This window comes from Neophocaena asiaeorientalis, unplaced genomic scaffold (assembly GCF_003031525.2).
Source record: "Neophocaena asiaeorientalis asiaeorientalis breed wild unplaced genomic scaffold, Neophocaena_asiaeorientalis_V1.1 scaffold43, whole genome shotgun sequence".
Classification (NCBI taxonomy): domain Eukaryota; kingdom Metazoa; phylum Chordata; class Mammalia; order Artiodactyla; family Phocoenidae; genus Neophocaena; species Neophocaena asiaeorientalis.
Window position 1 is genome coordinate 13,588,180 of NW_020173674.1, and position 24,313 is coordinate 13,612,492.

Below are 24,313 nucleotides of genomic sequence, written 5' to 3' on the forward strand. Positions count from 1 at the left end.
GGGCAGCTGCTATGCTCTTAACTGTCCCATCCATTTCAGTAGCAGAGAAATGTTCTATTTAGGACCCTTTCTTGTCTGAAGCCGTCCTTGCTTGTATTGCCATAAAAGCCTTCTGGGCATCCTGGGGTTAGTGGCCTCCTGGACTCAACCTGTCTAGTTTCTGACTGAGATTATTCCCACATCCCATGGGTGCTCATTTGGCCAGGGTTTTGTCAAGGGGAGTTGAGCATTTGAACACCTCTCTAATTAGATGGTGTTTAAGCTCGGTCTCAATCTAAGAACCTGTGAATTCCCTTAGCACGTATGCTGTGCCATTTATAGTTTTATGCACTTGTTTATGTGTTGTTTTGTGTTTTCTTTAGCAGTGTGGTGTGTATGTTTAATCCACCCAATTAGGTTCAGTGTAAGCTCCTTAGGGGCATATCCCCCGGGGTCCCTCATTTAGTGCCACACATGTAGATACGTGTTGAATTCAGCCTGGAATATGAAGCATTTGTTTTAAAGAAAAAACCCTAAAGATAGGACCCATTATATACAAAGCAATAGAAAGTGGGTGGCCAGGTGTGGTGTCTCCAGCCTCTTGTCCCTCCTGTCTCCTACAAGGACCTTCTATCCAACTCTACTGAGCCACTTTCCAAGCCCCCTGAATTAGTAAGGCTCTCTCTTGCCAGGGTACCTTTACCTGGAGTGCCCTTTTCTCCCTGAAACCCAACTGCCTGCAAGCTCTTCCCCTTCTATGGAACCTTCCTAAACAGAATTGACCACTCCCTCCTGTGCCACCCCTGTACCTGTACACTCTCTGTGTTAACACTCATCACACTGAACTGCAGTTATTTATTTCCACATCGTTCTCCTCTCTTGGCCGCCGAGCTCCTTGAGAGTAGGATCGTGTCTGTTTCATCTTTATGAACTCCAAATACCTAATAAGAAACCTCTCATTTAGGAGAAGCTGAATAAATGAAAGAGAATCTCAAGAAAAGCATCCTTATTGTTTCTAGGTGGTAACTAGCAGAACCATTGATGGGTGACATCGTGTCCTGCCATGCCTCTGAAAGGGTAGAAACAAGGCATTCTCTGCTCTTGACATCACAATGACAGGAAAGTTCTGATTCTTGAATCCATGTGACTAGAAATATTTGACATTGAGTGATTGGGAGAGGACTTTGCAGGAAGTTCATCAATCCTATTTTCTTACCTAGATAAATGAGGATGGAAGGTGAATTTTAGTTTAAATATTCTTATCTTAAGCAGATTTGGATGGTAAAAGTACCTGGTGTCTGCTTTTTACCACCTAGAATCTTGATCCTTGCTGTTCTTCTAACCCTTCCTACCTAATTGTGGAATAATTGTTTCTAATCATTAAGAGAGGATCTGATTTCAGCAACACTAATGGACATCTTCTGGACATCCAGAAGAGGACCTCCAGCCTCTTCTGGAAGCGAGGGCTCCTGCCCAACTTTTGGGCACAGCCTGCCAGTCTTCCATCCTAGCAAGGTTCCTCTTTTCTAAAAGTAGCCAGAAACATCTGGCTAAAGGCAAACAGCTCCAGGGCGGGAGCCAAGATGCTGTCACATATGGGGCCGTCAGCTCAGGGAATGCAGTTGGAGAAGTCTGCTGTGTAGGGGCTCAAGGCACCTAGCCAGCTGCTGCATGCCTCAGGACAAGAGCTACTTCTCAGCATTCCCAGCAGGGCTTTTTTGATTCTCATTAGACCCCATCTGCCACTTAGGAGAGGGAGCTGAAGTAACTAGAAAGCTCTCATTTGGGAAGCATTTTTCTCACACAAGAGGCAGGATCCGGGCTTCTCAACAAGGTTTTGCTCACCCTGTGTCCACCCAGTCTGACTTTAAACCCCCGTGCTACAGAAAGGTTTCTGGTTTTCCAGGTCTTGGTTGCCCCTTACGTCCAAAGGCACCAAAGCATTCAGCACATGTCCCTGAATTCAGTCACTGGTGGAAGGGAAGACACCAGCTTTTTTGGATAGCTGTGCTGTACCACCGTTTAAGGCAAGAAGTGCATTTTTGTCTGAGAACAGGGAGCGAGGGTTTAATGGGACAGTAGAGCATCTCCCTCTTTGCACAGGTAAGTATAGGTGGCTGTCTCCATCTGTAATGTCAAGCTCTGTCCTTGAAGGAATTTGTGGGTACTGGGCCTGTCCTAGAGCTTTTCTACCCAGAATCCCCCTTCTCTGTGATGTTACCTCTTGGAATTCACCGTGGTAACGTTCAGAGAGGTGAAATTGTTGGGCCGGCAGACATTCCCAGGAGAGCATCCTCCAGAGCATCGACTTATTTTAATTCCCACTAAGTGACCATCTCTCCCCAAGAGATGATCTCTTACACAATCCCATATGAAAACTCCTGTAAAAATGAATTGCTAATTGCTCTTCGCCTTGGCATGCTTATTCTAAGCAGTTCTTCAGACCTCTGGATCAGTGCTTCTCAAACTGTGCTCCTTGGACAACCTGCATTAGAATGCATGGGGTCCTTGTTAAAATACAGACTCCACTTCAGACCAAAATCAGAATAAGAATTGGACAGGAAGGGGACCGGGTATTTGTATTTGTAAAACAAGCTTTCCAGGGCTTCCCTGGTGGCGCAGTGGTTGAGAGTCTGCCTGCCGATGCAGGGGACACAGGTTCATGCCCCAGTCCGGGAAGATCCCACATGCCGTGGAGCGGCTGGGCCCGTGAGCCATGGCCGCTGAGCCTGCACGTCCGGAGCCTGTGCTCCGCAACGGGAGAGGCCACAACAGTGAGAGGCCCGCGTACCGCAAAAAACAAACAAACAAAAAAAACAAGCTTTCCAGATGATTCTGATACGCACTTGAGTTTGAGAACTGCTGTTCTTAATGACTGCTTTCTTCATTTTAGGTTTCTGCCCTCAGCCTCTTCAGCAGAGGCAGAGATACAGTCTCAGGTTTACTTCTTATCGTGGTTTTATGTGTGATGCTTTGATCCTTTGCTAATTTTGTTGCAGGCACAGTGGTGTTTGTGTTCTATCTCTTATAAAACTCTTAGCTTTTTGGCTGTCCGTGCTTCACCTCCCATTTTTCTCAACTGTTGTTGCTTTACAGGGTTCTCCCTTGAATATCTCTATGTGCTGAATTATTTTCTTCCCCGTGTTGAGTTTAATTATTATCCTTGTTTCTAGGATCTAGGGTCCTCAGATATTTCCCTTCTCTGCTTACTAAGGCTAGGCTTAGTCTTCCCAATTTAAGTATCATTGGCAAATCAGGAAAAATAAGACTAGGCACATATTTTATCTCCCCCTTCCGTCTGTCGATTCGAGGCTCTTTCAGGCTGAATATGCTACTATCTCTGCCTCAGGGTCTTATGTGCCATCTGACTCCCTCACACTTGAGCCAGTAGGACTTTTTGTTAATTTCTGTTTGGTCTTTAAGTTAGACATTTAAAGATTGCTAAGCTGAAGTTTTGCTGAATTCTCAAAACACTAAACTGCCTGAGTTCTCTCTCTGCTTTTCATTTTCTAATTGGAACAAGGCACAATATTGTAGCAGAAAACTGCAATTAATCTTCTAAAATTATGGTAACTTACACAATGTAATAACTTTGGTTGTAACCAAGTGAAAGCATAATAACAAAAATATAAAATTATTAATGAAACCAGAAATAGTCATATAGCAAACTATGCCTCCAGTTTGTAATAAGTGCTGTTTTACCTAGGAATGGGGGCAAACGTCAGCAGTCGAGGTGTGGGTGTAGGTGGGGAGGCAGTGCTGGGGCAGTTTGGGCAGAAGTGATGGACAAGGGACTTGGGTGGGAGAAGAAGCCCTGGGACAGAAAGCAGTTTAGCTCTCCTTTCTCCATGGGACAGCATTGTGCTCTTTAAGGCCAAGCCTCAAATATCAATACTTAAGGGTCAATTTTATTGAAAGCTTTTTCTCTGTGGCTATGTGGTGAAACTGTATTCAAGGGTTGAGCAACTATTACCCAGACAGATTGTTAGTTTGGAGGGGGTGTTGGAAAGAAAGCCTGCCCCTCCCTCCCTCCACCCCTCTCTCTCCCCCCTCTTCTCCCCCTTCTTCCGCTCTTCTCTCCCGCCTCCCCCAACCCCTTCTTGACCCTGAGAGTTCTGCTCTTCAGTAGTAGACAGTCCCCTTGTATACCTTCTCCCTCTAGAGCTCCAGCTCTAAAGATATGCATCCCCTTCATTCTCAGTAGGTCCTAGGCAGCTGGAAAAGGAAGCAGATTTTTTTTAGACCTACAACCTACTTATATCTAACTGGCCAGTAGTTCTCAATGTGTATTCCCCGGGACTTAAGTCAGCATCATCAGGGAACTTAATAGAAATGCAGCTTCTCAGCCCTGTCCCAGACCTGCTGAATCAGAAGCTCTGAGGGTAGGGCCCAGCCATCCTTGTTTTACCAAGCCCTCCAGTTGAGTCTGCATGCTGAGTCAAGATTGAGAACCAATCATCAACTGCATGGGGATCCCAGTTAGACCTCATCTGTCAGTATAGCTTTGTCGTTTTCTTTTTTGCTCTCACCTTGTCTCTGGAATCTCACCTGGTTTATTTCTATGGCTCCTTTAACCAGATCTTTCATATACTTTCAGGAAGTTGAGAAATTGATGAGTACCTCCTGCCCATAGCATTTCTGGATATGCTAGCATCCTAGTGATGGTACTTTAAAGACTAATGCTGTGGAGCCTTTTTCCCAATTCTAATTAAAATTCTTGCCTGCCCACAGTTGACTTTGTTGAGGCTCTTAACCGTGATCCCATTCCTGTTTGCCTTCGTGCTATAGAATACAGAGATTCTTAGGCTTAAAAAGTGAGAAGAAATATCTTTCTCTCCAGGACCTTCCCCATCTGAAGGTGTAGTTCTTGAGTTCCTTTTTCCAACATTCAACTCACTGTTATCCTTGGATGGAAGATGTCGCTGTGGTACCCATTAATGGATATCTTAGTGTCACCCTGGTTATAAAGAAACATTAGTTGGCTTTCTTTATTTCAAACAATTTCATAGCCATCTTCACAGAACAGCCTAGTGATGACTGATTATTATTATTATAAGTTCATTAAAATGAACCACAGAAAAGGCTTGGTGTCCAGAGTACTCAAATTAGTCATAACTAAATTGTAGCTTAGACCCTGGGTCGGGATGGGTAGCCAGCTCTGTCAGCACTGACCAGCATTATGTAACTAACATGCATAGGCTCTTTTGGCTTATCCTATCTCCATTCTTCAACATATAATCTTTACTGTGGCTTATTCCTTGCCCTGAATTTAGCCTGTGATCAAATCCAGTCATCAGTACTTCCTAGATTCTAAAAGTTTGGTTTTCAAAAGTGACCTAGAGGGCTTCCCTGGTGGCGCAGTGGTTAAGAATCCATCTGCCAATGCAGGGGACATGGGTTCGAGCCCTGGCCCGGGAAGATCCCACATCCTATGGAGCAGCTAAGCCTGTGTGCCACAACTACTGAGGCTGTGCTCTAGAGCCCATGAGCCACAACTACTGAGCCCATGTGCTACAACTTCTGAGCCTGCACTCTAGAGCCCGCAAGCCACAACTACTGAGCCTGCGTGCTACAGCTACTGAAGCCCACGCGCCTAGAGCCCGTGCTCCGCAGCAAGAAAATCCACCGCAATGAGAAGGCCATGCACCGCAATGAGGAGTAGCCCCTGCTCACTGCAGCTAGAGAAAAGCCTGCGCGCAACAACAAAGACCCAATGTAGCCAAAAAAAAAAAAAAAAAGTGACCTAGAACTCTAGTTCAATCCAGAGTATTCTCCAGCAATCTAAGGGAACTGAGCTTCTTCTTAATCTTGTCTGGGCTTGGGAGTGGCAAAAACCAAAAATAAAGATATTTTATTTTTGTATCCTAGAAGGGTACTATTTCTTCAAGGGGAGATTGGGATAAAAGAGAGACAGTTTTGTTGTCAGAAATGATTTACTCCTTCCTAAGATTTTGTCCTCATTAATTTTCTTAAAGCTGCTTGTCAGTTGAGTAAAAGCTGCTCCCGCTGCAATTATCTTAAAGTTGAGTTCTGAGATGTGGTACAAAGCATCTATCCTCAAAAAGTTCCTTTCTTCAGCATGTTGTAGGAAAGGGGGAGGAGGTATGAGAGAAGTCAGGGGTGTCTCTGATGCAGTTTGTCAGAGAAGGGAGGGGGCAAAATAAAAAATTAAAAATAACGTTAGAGCTACAATCAAAGCCATTAATTTAGGCAAATTTTTCCATGACAGATTCCTCCGACTTTGATGCTTTCTTTCCTCCATCGCTTTTTAGTAGAGCACAATCTATGCTGCATTTTATTATTTTCACTCAGCAAAATTTTATTGCGCCCCCACCCTGGGCCAGGTACTTTGCTAGGTCTGGGAATACAATGAACAAAATGGATCTGGACCTTGCTCTCCTGGTGCATACGTGCTGGACACCTGGCTTCTTAACGGGTCTTTTCACTGCTGTATCCCCAGCCTTCACTGTGCTTGGCACACAGGAGGCACTCAGCATTCGTTCTGGGAATATGTCGCTTTGAAATCTTGTGTGCTGTGTATTCCCTGCACGTACATGAACACACACCCCTACTCACCAGCACCATCAGTGTGCCTATCACGTGCCTCAGGAAATGGTAATTAAACATAAGTATTAGATATAATTCTTACGAAAATATAGAGTGTCTTGCTAGTGACCACAGTTCTGCCCAGTATCAGTGAGTTTCTCAGGGTTCCAGTCACAGCACTGAGAAATGGTGAGAGATTCCCAGTGGCTGTTTCAGAAGTGAAAGGCAAAACATTTTGTTTTTTAAGAATTGGTAGGAGGGGCTTCCCTGGTGGCACAGTGGTTGAGAATCCGCCTGCCAATGCAGGTGACACGGGTTCCATCCCTGGTCCGGGAAGATCCCACATGCCACAGAGCAACTAAGCCCTTGTGCCACAACTGCTGAGCCTGTGCTCTAGAGCCCGTGAGCCACAACTGCTGAGCCCGCGTGCCGCAACTACTGAAGCCTGCGCACCTAGAGTCCATGCTCCACAATGAGAGAAGCCACCGCAATGAGAAGCCTGCGTACTGCAACGAAGAGTAGTCCTCGCTCGCTGCAACTAGAGAAAGCCCGCGCGCAGCAACGAAGACCCAACACAGCCTAAAATAAATAAATTTATTTTTTAAAAAAAAGAATTGGTAGGAGAACCAACTTCTGCATTTGTAGAAGCTGAAAGTATTTTATTTTAACCCCCGTCCTGAGCTTTCTTCTTTCAAAAAAATATGGATCAAGTAAAGTGTATGAATATATTAAAAGACTCCCTTATCTGAGCTGAATATCTAGAACAACTACTCATTTGGCCATTTCCTTTGAGATTTAGAAAACTGAGGAAGTTCAAGAACTTGTGCTGTGCACAGAGGTGTGGGCACAGGAGGAAGCAATTATTTTAACTTCTGGGAGTTCCAGGAGCGTTGAGTGCCTTGGTATTTGATTTAGCACAGAAGTAGATCCCTCAACTGAAGTAATCTCTGTGCTTCAATCCTAATAGCCAGAGATGGACTTTGGAAAGCATCAGGCCGATTGAAAAATAAAATTCTTGTTCTCTGACTGTCCTTGGGATCTCTTTGAGGGGAACAGGTGAATAAGACAAAGTCTGTAGGTCTCAACAAATCACAGGAGATTGGCTGGAAATGACTACAAGGCATCAGGTTATCAGGAACAGAGGAGGGCAACAAGTTCCCAAGAGATAAGAAAAGGAGCTGTTTGCGCTTCTTTTCTGCTGGGGGAGCTTTGGTTTAAACAAGAGTGTTCTAGGCAGATTTGTTCCTGCTTCAACTGAACAAAGAGTCTGGAAAGTAAAGTGACTTGGTATTCCGATTTTTGTTTTTAAATAACCACTTTAAAATCAACATTCTGTGAGTTCTAAACTCCAAAGTAGAATATAAAGAAGGCTTAGAGACAGTAAAAGAAATTAAAGGTTCTGAAAAACAATCACATTTTCCTAGGGATGAAGAAACTCCAGTAATTGATGAATCTAAGCAAATCAACCCAAAAGAAAAAAAGGATGACTATAGTATCCCTCCCCCTGCCTGTTTTGGGATGTGTGCATTTCTCAGCCTGTGACAAGAAGTATAGCCATCCATTTCCAATGAAAAGGTCAGCTGTCTCTTAGCATCTGCTTTCCACTGATGTTTTTTCCTCTTTCCAGAGAGTTAATTCTCCTCTAGTAACCCTCTCTAAAAGCTTAAAGCCTCCCTTGATTCTCATCACGACCCAGAAGGCATTTCTCCTCCTCACAAGTCCTTTCTTCCTCAAAGCCCGTTTGGCTTGCGACTTCTCTCATGGTCCTTCTGGCCTCAGTTTCCAGTTGTCCTCTTCCTTCAGCCAGCTTTCATTGTCTTGGTTAAAACAAGGGAGATCTGCCGACCGCACTTGACCTCTTGCCACAGTGGCAAGGTTCCAGCTTTTAAGGATAATGAGATTCCCAAATGTAAACAAGAAAACTGCAAAAGTTTTTTTTCTTTTAGCTTCTTATTTGGGCTGATCTGAGCAATGCAGTTTGCTACTTGGACTAATGGTGTGAGCTTTATTGACATGTGGTAGTAAAGAAAGCATCTTGTTGAGGGCAGCAATACATTTTTCCTCTAAATTTTAGAAGGATGGAGAGGAAGGTTTCCCACTGAGTTCTCCTGGCTACCTCTCGTTCTTTTCCTGTCTATCTTTGAACAAGAAACAAGACGCTTTTAGTTTTGATCTGGGAACTGTTTTCTTTTGTTCCTACTTCCTATTAGAGACTTTGAGGGATAGAGGCAAGTGGTACAAGACATTGTCTTGGACCCCTGAAGTAGAGGAATTATCTTCTCCCACTCCTTAGAACTGTAAAGATCTTGGTGACCTGACTCATTCCCTATTGACATGCTGAGACTGCACTGACTCTAAAAAATTTGTTCCTTCTAGCTCATTGATCCCAATTCCCTTCACAGATGTTAGACAGAAATGAGAACAGCCTGCCTGGGGAGAGGGGTTTCTGTCAGCATTTGTCATCTACCAGGGAATAGCTGCCCTGGAGACAGGTTGAAACCAGGCCTCTGCAAACATGAATCAGCCAGGTTTTGTATCCAGCCCCACAAAGGGACCCCAGAACCTGATAATCCTCCTCCAGTATATGGAGTTTGGTGGTGTAGCTTCATAAGGTGTCACTTTTGTCAGAGAGGGGGAGGCATTTTTGGCAGGTCCCCGGCTTTGTCCTTAACATCTGACAGGGAGCTTCTGGGCACCTGACTAGCGTTAAGGAAGGTTTTACTGGAGATATATTTGGAGTGCCTTAAAATAAAGACCAGAGCTTCCTTTACTGTCTCGGATCTTCTTTCTTGTCAGTGCTGATGAACTTTGGGTTTATGGAGCCAGCCCCCATTGAAATCTGGGAGGAGGCTCACAGATCACCCAGTCACTGGGTTGGAAAAACTGATGGCTGAAACCATAAATGGTTTGGGAGTAGCCAGAGCTATAGCCATCTGTCAGCAGTGGGGAACTTGTTGCCCAGTATTGTCTTGTCTCTAGGGCTAATTGTGAGGAGTAGTTCCTGTCCGTGAGGTACTTTCAGAGCTGTTAAACTGCGGCCAGAGAAAGGAATGGACACTATACCTCTGGGTGGTTTTCCAAATGGGCCACATTCTCATTCCCCTAGGGTCCTTTCATTCCAGGCATGTGTGAAATAGGAACATTGGATCAGATGACCTCTCAGAACCTGTAAATCAGTGATCCTACCCATCCTGCATCCTCTGTGTCATCTCCTTGTCATCTCCTTCCTTCTCACCCCCACATTAGAGTGTGATAAGTAAGCAAGTGCTTATCAGGAATTCTGGAGGCTACTGATCTTCACGTGGCATTTTCTGGCTTCCTGCCACAAAGCAGGATTTAGCCTAATACCCAAACACTGGAGGAGATGGGCTCTTGGGAGCTGCCCTTTCAACACTGTTTAAGGACTTGGGCAGGGTGGGGAGCTGCCAGAGTCGGAGGACAAATCAATACCCCATGACTCCTATAGCCATGGAGGTTGTGAATATCTGTGCAGCAAGGTCTAGGGGTCTCAGCCTTTAATTACTTCTCTCCAGTTGCTCTGACCTTGTCTCACCTAAGCTGGGTCACCCATCATACTGGCTTCTTGATGGTTTTATCCCCAGAGCAAATTCCTGTACTTAGAAGCAAATTGATAGTATTTGCTTGTTAATCCCTCTGCAGCAACAGACTATAAAAGGTAAATTTGTGACATGTGAGAGGCTTTGTTTGCTTCTTTCCTGGTCTGGAACATTTCTAGAAAAGAATCCTTATTCTTGTGAGACCGCGGTCAAAACACTCAGCGCAACCTCAAAGCATTTGATTTACTAACTGCATTGTCTCCCTTCTTGCAAGACCACTTTCTCTGGCCCTTCTGGCCCATTGCCTGCAATAATGAATCATTATGATTTTAGGGGAGACTCTTGTGAATCCCATTAGAACTGCCACAGGCAAAAAATAAGGCTCCCCTCATCGAACCCACTGAAATTAACGCACATCCCTTCTGAACTCTGGGTGTATCCCCAACTTATATTATCTGACCTTTGGGAGAAGAAAAATTTAACAGATTAAGTGATCCCAGCCACAGTTGTCTGATCACAGCCACTTTGTCCTTTTGATTTGTATATCAAGTCATATTTAACCATATAGCCAATAGGTTGGACAGAAACCATTGATTATCTTCTGGAAAAGTGAAAACCTCTGTGAGAAAGGATGAAGGCCCCACACCCATCCCCTGAAAAGAGTTGATTAGGTGCAAAGGGGAAAAGACTGGCATTGCCATCTCTGTGGACAGTCAGCCAGTAGTGAGGCCGATGGAGAGGAGTAGCCATGAATTCATTCCAGGCTCCTGCCAGGTATGTACGTGTAAGGAAGGGATTATCCAAAGGTCAGGCAAGCATGTTCTGGATGACTAGTTTAGAAATTCGTAAACTTCATTGGGCTCTTTTTCAGTAGTCTCCTCAGGCCAAAGATTTAAGGAGCCCTGGTTAATTCTTAAATTTGGAGTTGAGTCATATGGGGAGGACATAGGAGGTAGGAGGTTCTTAAGGCAGCAGCAGCAGCCATGGGGCAGTCTGTCTTATGCCTCAAACCAGAGCCAGTTCCATATTTGTAACAGACCCATTCGACCTCAGGACCATAACAGGGCTGTTCCAGCAGTGTGCTATAAGCTGCCCAGGCACATTTCTCAGCACCACGAAGCTGGGGAATTTTTATAACAGGATTCTCTGTGTGTGTGTCATTACATCGAGCACACGTGCCGCTGTCTTCTCTAGTCCAGAGGCTGTCCTGGTAAAGGCCTTTCAGATAGCTACCCAAGGCACATGAACAAGTTCCCAAATGCAGGACTTCTTATCACTTGATTTCTGTAAATGGTGTGGACCCTTAGCTCAGTATTTACCTTTTTGGTGGAGCAGGGTCTCTCATCAGGATAATCAGAAAAATAATATTATTATACTGACCTGAATTCATTTTTTAATATTACTTTCTAAATCACGCTCTCATTTTTTCCCCTTCCATCAACCCTTAGGGACAGGTAAAGACAGATGAAGTTCATCCTTATTTTATAAAAACCTGAAGAGGCTAAAAGAGAAAACATTGTATTGACTAAAACTCCAGTTTATAGATTCTCAGCCTCACGTCCTTTTCATAGGGCCTGATGATGTGTTTTTCTTGTTTTTTTTTAAGCCCCAGATGCAAGTTCATGGTAATAATAACAAGAGTTACCATTTATGAGCTTGCACCACATCAGGCATTTTATATACATCATTTCTTTTAATCTCCCCTATTATTTGAGTGTTGGTGCTGTCTCTTTGTGTGTGTGTGTGTGTGTGTGTGTGTGTGTGTGTGTGTGTGTGTGTGTGACTCACTGTTGTGGCCTCTCCCGCTGCGGAGCACAGGCTCCGGGCGCGCAGGCTCAGCGGCCATAGCTCACGGGCCCAGCTGCTCCGCGGCATGTGGGATCTTCCCGGACCGGGGCACGAACCTATGTCCCCTGCATTGGCCGGCGGACTCCCAACCACTGCGCCACCAGGGAAGCCTGGTGCTGTCTCTTTTTAAACTGAGATCCAGAGAAGTTGTTACACAGTGACGCCAGGACTCAAACCCAGATCTTTCTAACTCTTAAATAATGCCCTTCGTTCTTCCACTGCCCTGTACCTGTCTCTGACTAAAGTCGATTCTGGAACATTGTGTAGATCAGTAGCCAGATATCACCTTCAGCCCAACCTGAGACAAGCTAAGCTGCCCCCTGAGAAAATAGTAGCTTTGGAAAGATGTAGACTAATGAAAGGAGACTCCCTTTGAAAAATGGAACTGATCTGTTTAATGGTGATTTATATAAGCTAGAAAGAAATCATATACGTGTGTGTTCAAGATTCCCATCTGCCCTGCTTCCTACATCTTATTGCACCTTTTAGGTTTCCTTAACAATAGCAGTTTTAACATTGCTTTTAATTAGATGAATTAAGAATGTTCTTTGATGTTATCACCCCCTCCCGCCCCCCTATCACCTTCAGTTCCCCATTGCAGTGAAGAGTGCTGTGATTTCCATGGTAACAGGACTACCAGTGGAGGTTGGCTCTCACTGGTTGGTCTGGTCAGAGGAAAGTTTGGGGCAGTCCTTCCTGGTGTGCTAGGCTCTGCATGGGGCTTTCCAGGGGGTTACCTTAAAAGTGATGAAGTGAGAAATGTTAAAGGCTATGAGGAGAGCATAGTGAAGCTTCATGCAGAAGGGCCCAAGTATGCCCCTGGTATTTCCTGACAGTCCTTAGCCCTCACCTGAAGTAAGAGGGTCCCACCCTCCCCTGTGCTTCCCCAAGTTCTCAGATATATGTTAAGAGTCATCCCATTCCCAGTCCAACCATCTCTTTTCTTCCCTGTGGTTAACTTGCTTCAGGCTATAGGAGGGACTTTGTTCCCCTTGGATTTTGTAATTATTGGTAACAGACTGTTTCTCCTCCCATTCTCTTTTCTTCCCTCTTTTTTCCTCACCCAGAGAGTTTTCAACGTCCTTTATCCCATGCCTGCTGACCAGCGGAGACATGTCAGCATCAATTCTGCCCGGTGGCTGCCCGAGCCAGGGCTCGGCCTGGCCTATGGTACCAACAAAGGAGACCTGGTGATCTGCCGACCAGAGTGAGTGGCTCAAGGGGCTGGCGGGGTGGGGACTCAGGGGGTCATCCAGGCTGAGGACTGGAGTCATCAGCATTCACCTGTGGATCTGGCCAGTGAGGTGGGGTCTTTTTTTTTTTGAATTTTATTTTTTTATACAGCAGGCTCTTATTAGTTATTCATTTTATACGTATTAGTGTATATATGTCAGTCCCAATGTCCCAATTCATCACACCACCACCACCACCACCCCCGCTGAGGTGGGGTCTTCTAGATGGGAAATTCTGCTAGAGCCTGACTCGTTCTCGGCGTCACTCCTCAGTGTGTCCTTTTCACCTAGGGGATGGTAAGGTTAGCTCTCCATTCCAAAAATCTTCAAAAGACTGGTATAGTTATTAGGTGTTTTTAAATCTAAGGCAGTATTTTTTTTTCTTTGTTTTCCCTCGTTCTCTGGTTTCCTAGTGATAGTAAAGTTTCCCTGCAGGCAAAAGCATAGATATCAAAGATTCCTTTCTAAACCCTTTTTGAAAAATTCAACAGGTGGTCTCAGGTTTGTGTAAATGCCATAGACATTAACTTAAGAAACAAAATTGGAAATAGAATATTGTTAAAGCCCTAATTTGTCAAGCTATGGATCTCTGACAGCCTGGCTCTGTCTGTGTCCTGCCTGTTTTCCTTTCTGCTTGGGGTTCTGGCTCATAATAGTGAAGGCAGATTGAAAAGCTTAGTTTAGAATAAAAATGATAATTAACTGGTCTTGATTGAAGTAGGGGGTAGGAGGCGACAGGGAACCAAAGCATCCCTGTCTTAAGTCCTGATGACACTCGCTTCTCCCCTTCCTCTGGCTTTTTGGAGGAGAGAGGTCTGTTCAGGTATCCTTTCACTCAAGACCCTGGGAATCAGCCAGGTCTGTCATCAATTTCCAGACCCAGCCAGGTGGGGAGGGTGAAACTCTGTACTTCAGTGCAGATCAGGCTGATTGCTGCGTGGGCTACTGTGGGGTTCCAGCCGACTAAATGCCACTTCTGCCTCCAGGCCGTCCTAATGTTGTCCTTCAGTTGGTGCAGAGTCTTCTCCAAGGGTAGCCTGCAGATCACAGAACACGCACGGTGTGGCTGGTCTGGTAGGGTCTCTGGCTGCTGGGAGTGTCCATGTTGCCTTTTGATAGGGCCCTTGGTGATTTTTCCTAAAGTGTGTATTTGGGTCAGTTCTTGTGGCCTGGTAGGTGACTGGTGATTGAGCCCTTGTCAGCTGAGCTAGGTCGGTGGCCCAGGAGAAAGAAAACCTGGTTCTGATGACAGCTCTTTTATTCCACCTAGAATTTTTGGAGCCCCTTCCAAAGGGAAGCTGCTGTCTCAGCCTGACCTAGTCAGGCTCTTAGGGCTGGGAGACTGCTTGATTCTGCCAGCTACACTCTCTTCAGACTCAGTGTCCACAGAGCCCCTTTCAGTAGCTCCTGGTGCCTCTCCAGAACACAGCCTGCCTCTTTCACGACTGTGCCACTGTTAACCCAGGTGCTTTATCTGTCCGTTTCTGCCCTCCCCCCAGCCTGTCCGTAGTCTCAGGATCAGTCTTCCCTGAACGATTTCTTTTTCCCCAAAGCACATTATCTTACCTCTTCCTCTTTTCTTAGAAATTCATAAGAGGACTCTAATAGGCATCTTTCCCAAAACTGGAAAAGAATTCTGGATTATAATTTCACTCTTACCAACACTGTAGTTACAGGCCTTTCTTCCCCTGTTTCTCCAAGACAGCCTTCCTTAGCATTGTTGTCTTGTCCCTGGCTCCAGCTACTAACCTTTGTCCCAACCAGACTCCCAGCCCCTTCTCTTGCAAAAGCGATCTGCTCTTACAGAGGCAGTGTCTCTGCTCCCAATTTGTCATGGCCCCACAAGGCTTTTATGTCTACAACCCCAGCCTACATACTTGGTGTGAGTCACAGACATCTCAGCCAGACATGAAGCTGGCTTTGGCCTCTCTTTTCTCCCCATATGTCATCTTCAGCATCCACCGTCTCAGCAAGCTGGAGCCGTCTTGAGCTGCCTGGGGAGTTCTCTTACCCACCAGCAACTCAAGTCTCTTCCATGACAAGATAGCACTAACGGGCTTCCCTGGTGGCGCAGTGGTTGAGAGTCCGCCTGCCGATGCAGGGGACGCGGGTTCGTGCCCCGGTGCGGGAAGATCCCACATGCCGCGGAGCGGCTGGGCCCATGAGCCATGGCCGCTGAGCCTGCGCGTCCGGAGCCTGTGCTCCGCAATGAGAGAGGCCACAACAGTGAGAGGCCCACGTACCACAAAAAAAAAAAGAAAAGAAAAAAGATAGCACTAATGTTTGACACAGCGAACAGCACCGCATCACAGACCAAGTTGTGTTGGACTCAGAGCTAGTTGAGCCTGCCTTTTTGGTGTTGCTGTTTCTTCTGATTTCTTGGGTCATGTGGGTAAATGCCCCATACCTTAGAGCCAGTGTTTAAGGGTACCATATAAAATTAAGATGGACATGACTTTGTCCCAAGTTGTCCAAAGCTTCTCCAGTTCTCAGTCACCTTCATTTCTGTACTTTAGGCAGGAAATACTATGAAAAATATTCAGGTAAGTAAGTTTAGACTCACCCGAGGTCTCCCAGCAGATCAGTGACAAAATGAGCCTTCCCAGTTTTCCGATCCAGAGCTCTTTCCTGTAGCTGATTCTTAATGTTTTTTCAATCAAAAACCCCTTTAGAATTCCGACGAAAGCAACATACTCTCTTCCACAGAAGAATATACCGCAAGAACACACAATTTTGTAACTCTTTTAAGACCTCAGGTGAAGAATGTAGCTCTGGATCATGTTGAGGCATTTAAGTGGGTCAGGTGATTGATGCAGTGGGAAATGAGAGAGGATGAGTGAGAACATGTACATCTTTTTTAACAGTCTCTGAGTGATCTCCGGCTTCGAACGAGGAGAACAAATAAATAGGGAAGTAGAAGCTCAGGGTTGTTGCCTGCTGCCTGGCCCCGCGTGATGCAGCTCCCTGGCACACCCATTCCCAAGGGCACATGAGCCAGCCAGCCAGCCAGCTGGGCCAAGATTACAGCCCTCCCTCCAAAACAGGTGGTTGTCTGCCTTTGTCTCAGGCACAGGCAGCTTTACCACATTTTGTGCTTTCAATCCTATTCTTGATTTTTCCTCCATTGTCTTAGCCTTGGCACTCTCTCCAAGCACAGAGACATAGGTAACAAGCTCCTTGGGCATCTCTTGAAGGTATTAAAACCCCACTTGACAGTAGAAAAAAGCCTAAGGAAACACTCCATCTCTCCAGGCACAGAAATTCTTAAGACAGGTGAGGAGATGGACCACTGGCCCTTCCACCCATATACAGAGCCATTTCAGTGGCTGATAGCCTGGTGTCCCCCCCGCTCCCAGCAGTGAGATGCTCCTTTCTCCTTTGCTTTGCTCTCTGACCCGCCACCCCTCCCAAGCTGCTCCTATGCCTCTGGCTGTCCGCCAGCCCAGCTAGCCCCCCCACCAGTAACCAGGGTGGGTATGAAGTGCCAGATTGATGTGAGGGGCTGCTTGCTCACTTCGTCTCATAGATCAGCCCTACAAACGGCGGGGTGGGGAGGTGCTGGGAAGACCTCTGAGAGTCAGCTCAGAAGACAGAATTCAGAGACTCATGTCAGAAGAAAAGTAGGCTGGGGGGAATTCCCTGGTGGTCCAGAAGTTAGGACTCGGTGCTTTCACTGCCGAGGAGGGCAGTTCTGTGTGAGAGCGTTTTCACCACCGAGGAAGCCAGGCTGGCTCTTAGCTGTGTTCAGGGAGCCCCAAGGGTCCCAGCTGTAAGGAGTCACTGAACCAAGACCAGAAGCACAGCTCACAGAGGCTGTTGAAGGAAGCCAGGAAGGCTGACCCTGACTGGCCTTCTCATTCTTCTTCACCCCTCTGTGTGTTTGTCTAGCTTCCAGGAAGAACCTAGAGCAAACAGTGGTGACTCATTCATCCTCCCTAAGGTCCAAGGAGGAAGGAGAGGGTTGGGACTGTTCTTTAGCTTACAGATGGAAATAAGCAACACTGAATATTGAACACTTAGAGTTTCATTAGCCAGAGAGGGTATCTTCAACTCTGTTCCTTGGTACAGTGCCTGGAATTTCAACCAAATCCATGAGCTTGTCGTAGTCAAGCTGGTCTGACCATAGAAGGTAGAACAAATCATGGCTGGAATTGGACCTCTTGGTGGGGAATAGAGAGGATTGGGGTTGGGGGGGAGAATGGAATAGGATGTTGATAGCCTCCATCACTCCTGTTCTGTTTGGCAGTTGATATCCTCGGTCAATGGCCAGAGTTCATAGCCTGGAGCTGATGGCACATGCTGCCAGATGGAAAGTGTTGGAGGAACTCTTTGACCATCAGCATCATGCTGGCAGTCGCAGCTCAGAGAGTGTGCCTTCAGGTGGACTTTTCTCTGAGATGGGAAGGAAGGTGCCTGGTCACGCAATACGTGGTTTGGTATAGGTTTGGTGTGAGCAGTTTGTTGTCACTAACCAGCCCTGGGTAGCAGGAATTACAGACAAAGGATTTGGCGGGGACCCATGTGGTATTGCCACCTGTCAATAAATCTTGACAAGTTTGTAAATCAGAGACTCCCTGGCAGCTGGCTTCATGTGGTGCCTCATGCAGCCAAGATTTGCTCATCAAAAATTGCAGTGGTGGCTTTGTTTTCTGGGGGCCTCTGCTTTTGTTTCTGGTCATTTGCCTCTTCCCTCACGTAAGGTCTTCTCTCACCTCTGCTCTCCAATGCCCTGTTGTTCTCAGACAACCCTCACAAAAATAGCTGAGTATCTGGTGACTCAGCTCCCTGTGGTCTCGAGGAGAAACAGCAGCTCACTGAGATCCAGGAAACATGGCCCGCCACCTCCTGTGCGGCTGTGGGAGTGGCGGAGATTCGGGTTGAGGTGTCCTGGCTCAGGGTGCTGACCTCAGTCCTGGCCCCCGGGCTGACCGCAGGTGTTGTTACCCTGAACTTTAATTCTTTATTGATGTTCTTTCAGAGGGCTCGTCTGAAGATCACACCAAATCTGCCCTCTAAGAGGAGCTGGGAGGGGTTTAGTCCAGAACAGGGAGAGGAAGAGTACTTCTGTTTGGCTATGGCTCTTTCCCACAGGTAAAGCCTAATCCCCAGAATCTTAGTGCCCCTCTAGTGATGGATTTGGGGTCCCAGTGCCTAGGCCCGTTTCCTTTCACCTGAGGTAGCACAGCCTCCTGACATGCAGTCGCTCACCGTGCAGGCCCCATCAGGCCCCTGCCCTATCCAATCCTCACATTTAGGAAGGAATCACCTTACGTCACCCCCCCACAACTCATCTTTTCCTGGCTGATCCTCACAACCCACTGACTTTCATTTGTTTGCTCTTTATTGAAGAAGTTCTGTCGTTAAAGGAAGGTGACCTCAGCCTCTAGGTTAAAAAGCTGGCTTCCGTTGGAGCTTTTCTTAGTCAGCTCAAGACGGGGTGGCTTAATCACCAGAAATTTATTTTCTACCATCTGGAAGCTAGAAGTCTGAGATCAGGTGCTGGCATGGTTGAGTTCTGGTGAGGACTCCTTTCCTGGCTTGCAGACAGCCACCTTCTCACTGTGTCCTCACATGATGGAGAAAGAGAATAAGATCTCGCTCTCTCTCCTTATAAGGCCAGAGTCCTTTTGGGTTAGGGTCCCAGTCTTATGACTTCATTTAACTTTAATTACCTTCTAAAGACCCTATCTCCAGATACAGTCACTTTGGGGGTAGGGTTTCAACATGTGAATTTGTGGGGGATTCAGTCTATAGCAGAGCTCTTCAAGCACATGTGCATGCCCTGTCCCTCTTAGGAGCAGAGCTAGATTTTTTGAGTATCTCCTACAATCTCTACATAGACACTGGAGTTCTCATCAAAGGGCTCAAAGACAGCTCTTTCCCAACTCTTATCCCTCTTCCTTCACCACCGTCAGCAGCACCCCACCCTCAACCATGTGATTGGTGCTAGGTAGCTGTCTTGCATTTTGGGACCCACCACTGGCAGCCAGGCTTGCTGCCTGAGGTGGCACATCAGTATAGAAAGATAAGAGGCCACTGCTTCCCTTCTGGCAGTTTTGCCTGCGTGAGGTTGGAAGAAACTGCTTGATACTCCATTGCAGGGAAAGAAGGAACCAGGAGAAGATTGGCAGCCCAGAGAACTTGATGGATAGAAGCTCTTCTCTGTGCTGTCAGCAGTCCAGCCCATCGCTGCTGCAGTTTTTCTCCTCCCTCCCCCAGGAGAAGTTTGTGAGCCCTCCCGGGTCATCTTCTGCTCTCCCAGTTGCTTGTCCAGCCTCTACGTGGCAAAGGAGCCTCTAGGGCCAGAATAGAAAGAGATGTGGGCCTCTCTGGCTCAGCGGGAGCTTTTTCCTGCTTAGACTTCTGAGCTCCAGGCAAAGTAAAAATGTCAAGGTGCCCTCATTTTCCTTTCTCCTGATGCCGTGGCTGTAGGGAAGACCCAATGGTGAGAGCCTGCACTCTCTGTTTCTGAGCACTAAGCACGCCCTTTAGACAGGGCTGTCCGTGGCACCTGGTGTCTCCAGGGCCATCTTAGCTCCTTTCTCATATGTCTGACGTACACGCAGAACTCACTACCTGACTGGCATGGCTATTTTTTAGCTCTTCCTTAGCCCCAAAGAGGAGCCAGTTAGGCTCTGGGGGATGGAAGAGGCTAAAGCCACCGCTCCAGGCTTTGGGGCTGTTGGAGATTTGTCTGGTCTGCCCTACACTGAACATCCTGATGCAGGAATATCTTTGGTCCTGGCCTCAGCCCAGCCCCAGGAGAGGAAGGAGGGAACTGCAAGGAGTTCTGGCCGTTCCGTATCTAATGCCTTCCACCTTTTCTCCTTCCCAACTGATTTTCAGGGCCTTAAACTCTGGTGTTGAGTACTACTGGGACCAGCTGAATGAGACTGTCTTCACTGTTCACTCCAGCAGCCGAAGCAGTGAGAGGCCTGGGTGAGTTTGTGAAAGAGGAGGCCCGCCCTCCCTTCTGCAACCAGTGGGCTCTGGAGCAGTGCCCTCAGACTGTGCTCCAGGGCTCTGTAGCTGCCCGTCCTCAACCAGAGCAGCTCCTCTTTGATCTGCTTCATGCATTGAGCTTTTGCATGTGATTTTTTTCGAGAAGAGTGTTTCATGGCTTAGAAAGAGAACAGAACCTCTGCTCTCAGAGCCTTGATTTAAGACAGGCTAGGATACCGTCTAGCCCTCTCATTCTGGCATGATATCTGGGCGAGCTGCGGTGAGGAGAGAGGAGTGGACACTGGAGAGGGATGCCCTCCCTAGGAAATTGCTTGTGGGCAGTCTCCCACATGACCCAGGCCTCAGGGTCCAAGCTGCCCAGAGCTGCAGCCCTGGGACAGACCCTCCCCAGGAGCAAGTGAGAGAGTAGGAACCTGGTACTGATCCTCTCATCACTTAATTCATTAACGAAGACTGGAACATTTTGAGAAAAAGTCCTGGGTCAATGATAAAGCCAAAGCAATCACTGCTTCCTAGAGGGAGTACAGGGCACAGCCGGAGGAGTAATCCCCAGAAGCAGCTACAAATAGGAGTGGCTGGTGACTGTCTTGAAAGTCCTGGGCTCCCTCTGCTGCCAGCTTGAGCTGTCCTGAGGGTCAGTGCCTAGGAAATGCCCAAGGAAGGGGGCGTATAGCTTGGGGCCTGGGCCTTACTCATTGGCAGCTGGCGCTCCCTGCTTTTAAGGGTCTATTTTCAGAAGGTCCCAAAAGAGGATCCCAGAGCAGCCTCACAGGAGTCCTGGTGCTTTTCCTCCAAAGTGGACATTCAGTGGAAGTTCCAAGAATTTAAACTGGAATCTTGTCAGCATTATAGTTAGAAAGAAGGAAAAGCTAAAGAGAGAAAGGGCCCTCTTGGGCTGCTCACCCTTTTTCCCGTGGAGCTCAGCTAGTGGCTTCCCGAATCTAAGGAAGCGTCTTTTAAGATCAGCCATCTCTACCTCCCCAGAAAGGCCCTCGTTGTTTGAGTGACTGGACCAGCTGGGTTTGCAAAACTGGACGGTTCTGCGCCTCCTTTCATTGTCCCGGGGTGTGGACTGATCTGGAGGAGAAGGACACAGGCGAGTTCACCGCCGTCGGGAGGCAGCCGCGGGAGCGGGCCTCTCAGCCTGCAGGCCTTGGTCCAGGCTGTGCCCTGGGGATTGGCATGGAGCACGCGGAGCTGTGTGTGGTGTGCTGTCCCCAGCCCTGCCCGACTCCGCTCTGCCTTTCTCTCCGTAGCACCAGCAGAGCCACATGGAGGACAGACAGAGACATGGGCCTCATGAATGCAATTGGGCTGCAGCCCCGGAACCCCACCACCTCAGTGACATCTCAGGGCACCCAGACCCTGGCCCTTCAGCTGCAGAATGCCGAAACACAGACAGAGAGGGAGATCCAGGAGCCGGGGACAGCAGCTTCAGGTCCTGGTGAAGGTAGGAGCCATGTAACACTAGAGGGGAAATGAGGCCGGGAGAGTGGCGTGGAGTGGGGGCTGGGACCATTCTCACCCCTCCCTGAGGCTCCCGGCCCCTCCACACGGACAGCTGGTGCAGGGCGAGCACCACTGCCGTCAGGGTGAGTGCCCCTCACGTGGTGGTGCCTTGTCGGGCAGGAAGGTCATTCCCCTGATCTGGGTCACTGCTCCGGCAAGCCGAGCTGCTCTCACAGCTTTGCTCAGTCCCACCAAGGACCCTGATCTCCTTATCCTCTAAAACTTGGAGGACCCAGGGTGTTCTTCCGGAGAGAGAGCACAGAGAATCATCTAGATAGAGAAGGCTCCCTGCTGTGAGCTCTCGTTCCAGAGACACGCACCCCAGGCCTCGGGCTTCCAGGACCACCCCACAGGGTAGCTTGTCTCCCCCTGCCGCCAGCTTGGCGGAGTCGGGACTGCCACAGGTGAGGCCCTCACACACCCGTGCTTCATGGCCATTTTGACTGCAGCCTGGCACGCAGTCAGCCCCTTCCTCTCACCTATTGCAGGTGTGGCTCAGCCAGCTCCGCCCTGCCTCTGCGCTGGCCTCACACTGCTAAGAACCAATTAGCACTTCCCAGCGGTAGCGCTCGAGCCCCTTTGGAGTGTGTTGGCAGCTGTGTTAAATAGGCTGTTCTCGCTCAGTCACTGTCCTTACCCCCTACCCCAGCCCCTGGCTGCTCCAGGCTCCAGACAAGGCAGCCTCCAAACAGACCCACATTTCCTAGGTCCGTGTTAAGCCATTTGCTCAAGAGAGACCATGAGAAGAGAGGACAGGTGTGCATCGGGCAAGGAGTAACTAATCTGCCTGTGTCACCTCCAGGGAACAGCTTTCCAAACTGCAGCCCCCCAGCAGGGCACTGTCCCTGTCGCTGCCATGAACTGACACTTTTTACAGTTAAGTCCCTTCTTGGTCTGTGGCCCAGGCCACCTCCTACATCTGTTGGGTGGAAGCCCCTTGGTGTAGAGGTAGCGGCTGCAGCAGCCCAACACAGCTCCGAGCCTCACTGAAGAGGAGAGAGCTGGAGCTCCTCCAGCCAGCCCCAGGCAGAAGTCCTTGTCTGAGGCGGCACCCCTGCCGCGATCTCGTGGCCATTTACTGACTGTCTCCCATGCATCAGCCGCTGGGGTTGGAAAGACAGATAGGCCTTGGTCCTTCCCCAAGGAACTGGACATCTAGACAGGGAGGCAGGCACCCAGCAGGTAATTGCTTCACACGATAAGGACCTCGGGGCCACGGAGGAGGGGGGCCCACCTCCCAACTGTGGGGCTCGGGGAAGGCTTCTGGAGGAGGTGACCCTGAGCTGAGTCTTCAAGAATAAGTAGGAAAATGTCAGGCCAAGTGGGATGGGGGCAGGGGGCAGGCATTCCTGGCAGAGGGGACAGCAGCTGCAAGGGCACCAAGTTCAAAAACATTACCGTCTGCACCAAGGACCACTCACTAGTGGGCTCTTGTTCCTGGCCTGTCATCGCGTGTTGAGACTGAGGCTGGATGAGCAGGAAGGGCAGATTACAGGGATCTGGGTCAGAAGTGAGGCCTTCAGCCTGAAAGTGAAGTGCAGCAGGGGCTCCCCACTTGAGGAGAAGAGCATCCACCGGTGTTTTCACCTCCCAAAGAAGCCTCTGATATTTCTTGATTAGCATCAGCTTATTTCTGGCCTCCAGTCAATTATAAGTTCCTTTCTTCCTGTTTCGGGATGCAGATGATGGGCTGGCAGGAGGAAGGAGGTTCTGTTTTCCAGTTTGAGACCAGAACCTGATTCACTCCCAGTCTCTCCCTGCAAAGTAGAACAGGTGATGGAGGGTGAGCCCTTCAGAGGCCAGAGGCACTCTTCAGCAGAAGCAGCAGTTGAATAGGCTGTTCTCTAGAACGGGAGCCTTGGCAGGGTGGTTCAGGATGGCTCGCTGCATCTGTCTGGCTTGGTGAACTTTGCCTGGAGCTCTGGACCTCCAGCTCTGAAAGGGACAGCATCATAGTCCCTTTCAGAAAACCCCACACCTAGAAAGGAGTATGGGGAGAAGATGTGTGGGGCGTTGACCAATGGGTGTGACTGGCCAGCCTTGTCCCTCCTGGGGCCAGGAGCGTTGTTCTGAGGTGCTTACCCCACTGACCACCGTCCACTACTGCTGCTCTGGTAGGGGGACCAGGAATCAAGAGTCTTCTTGGGCTCAGACTTCCTTCCTGGTCCGCTTTCCCCATCTGGCAGGCAGACACAGCAGCGACACACACACACAGGCACGCGCACACGCACAGACAGACACACACACACACACAGACACACACACACACACACACACACCCCTACCTGCCTTCTGTCTCCCAGTTGGCAAAACTACTAGAGGAAACCACTCATCAAGTTGGTTAACTCTTCTGGGCTTAGCTAGAAGGTGGGGCTGGTTGGGGGGTACCCCTTCTGCACCCCTCCACACACCAGGGCCCAGTCTATTAGTCTGGGCAGCCAGCTCCACTTGTGGTGATTACCATTCTGTGGACTGGCCCTTTCCCACTGGTTAGCACTGAAGGGTCCCAGGCTACTCATTTTCATGTTCTATGAGAATTTTATTAAAATCTGTTCAGTTCTGTCTAGGACTTCCCAGAAGAGCCGTCCACAGGGGGAGTTTGCAGGTATTGGCTTTTTTACTTGTCCAGCTTTAAAGCTTCCCTACCCTGTCACTCAGAAAGGGAGGGGAGGCATTCCC

General features: G+C 48.3%; 1 protein-coding gene across 17 annotated transcripts in view; it reads left to right on the forward strand.

Annotated features, from left to right (window-relative positions):
- Positions 1–24,313, forward strand: part of AMBRA1 (autophagy and beclin 1 regulator 1) — a 173,906-nt gene that overhangs the window by 143,473 nt on the left and 6,120 nt on the right. For 15 of the 17 annotated variants that reach the window (XM_024749565.1, XM_024749566.1, XM_024749561.1 and 12 more), the window contains 3 exons: positions 12,998–13,137; positions 20,009–20,101; positions 21,382–21,575. In XM_024749565.1, coding sequence (XP_024605333.1) covers positions 12,998–13,137; positions 20,009–20,101; positions 21,382–21,575 — 427 coding nt within the window. Of the gene's footprint in view, positions 1–1,885; positions 2,168–12,997; positions 13,138–20,008; positions 20,102–21,109; positions 21,222–21,381; positions 21,576–24,313 lie in introns of those variants that run through there. The other 2 variants (XM_024749575.1, XM_024749576.1) reach the window with 2 other exon arrangements.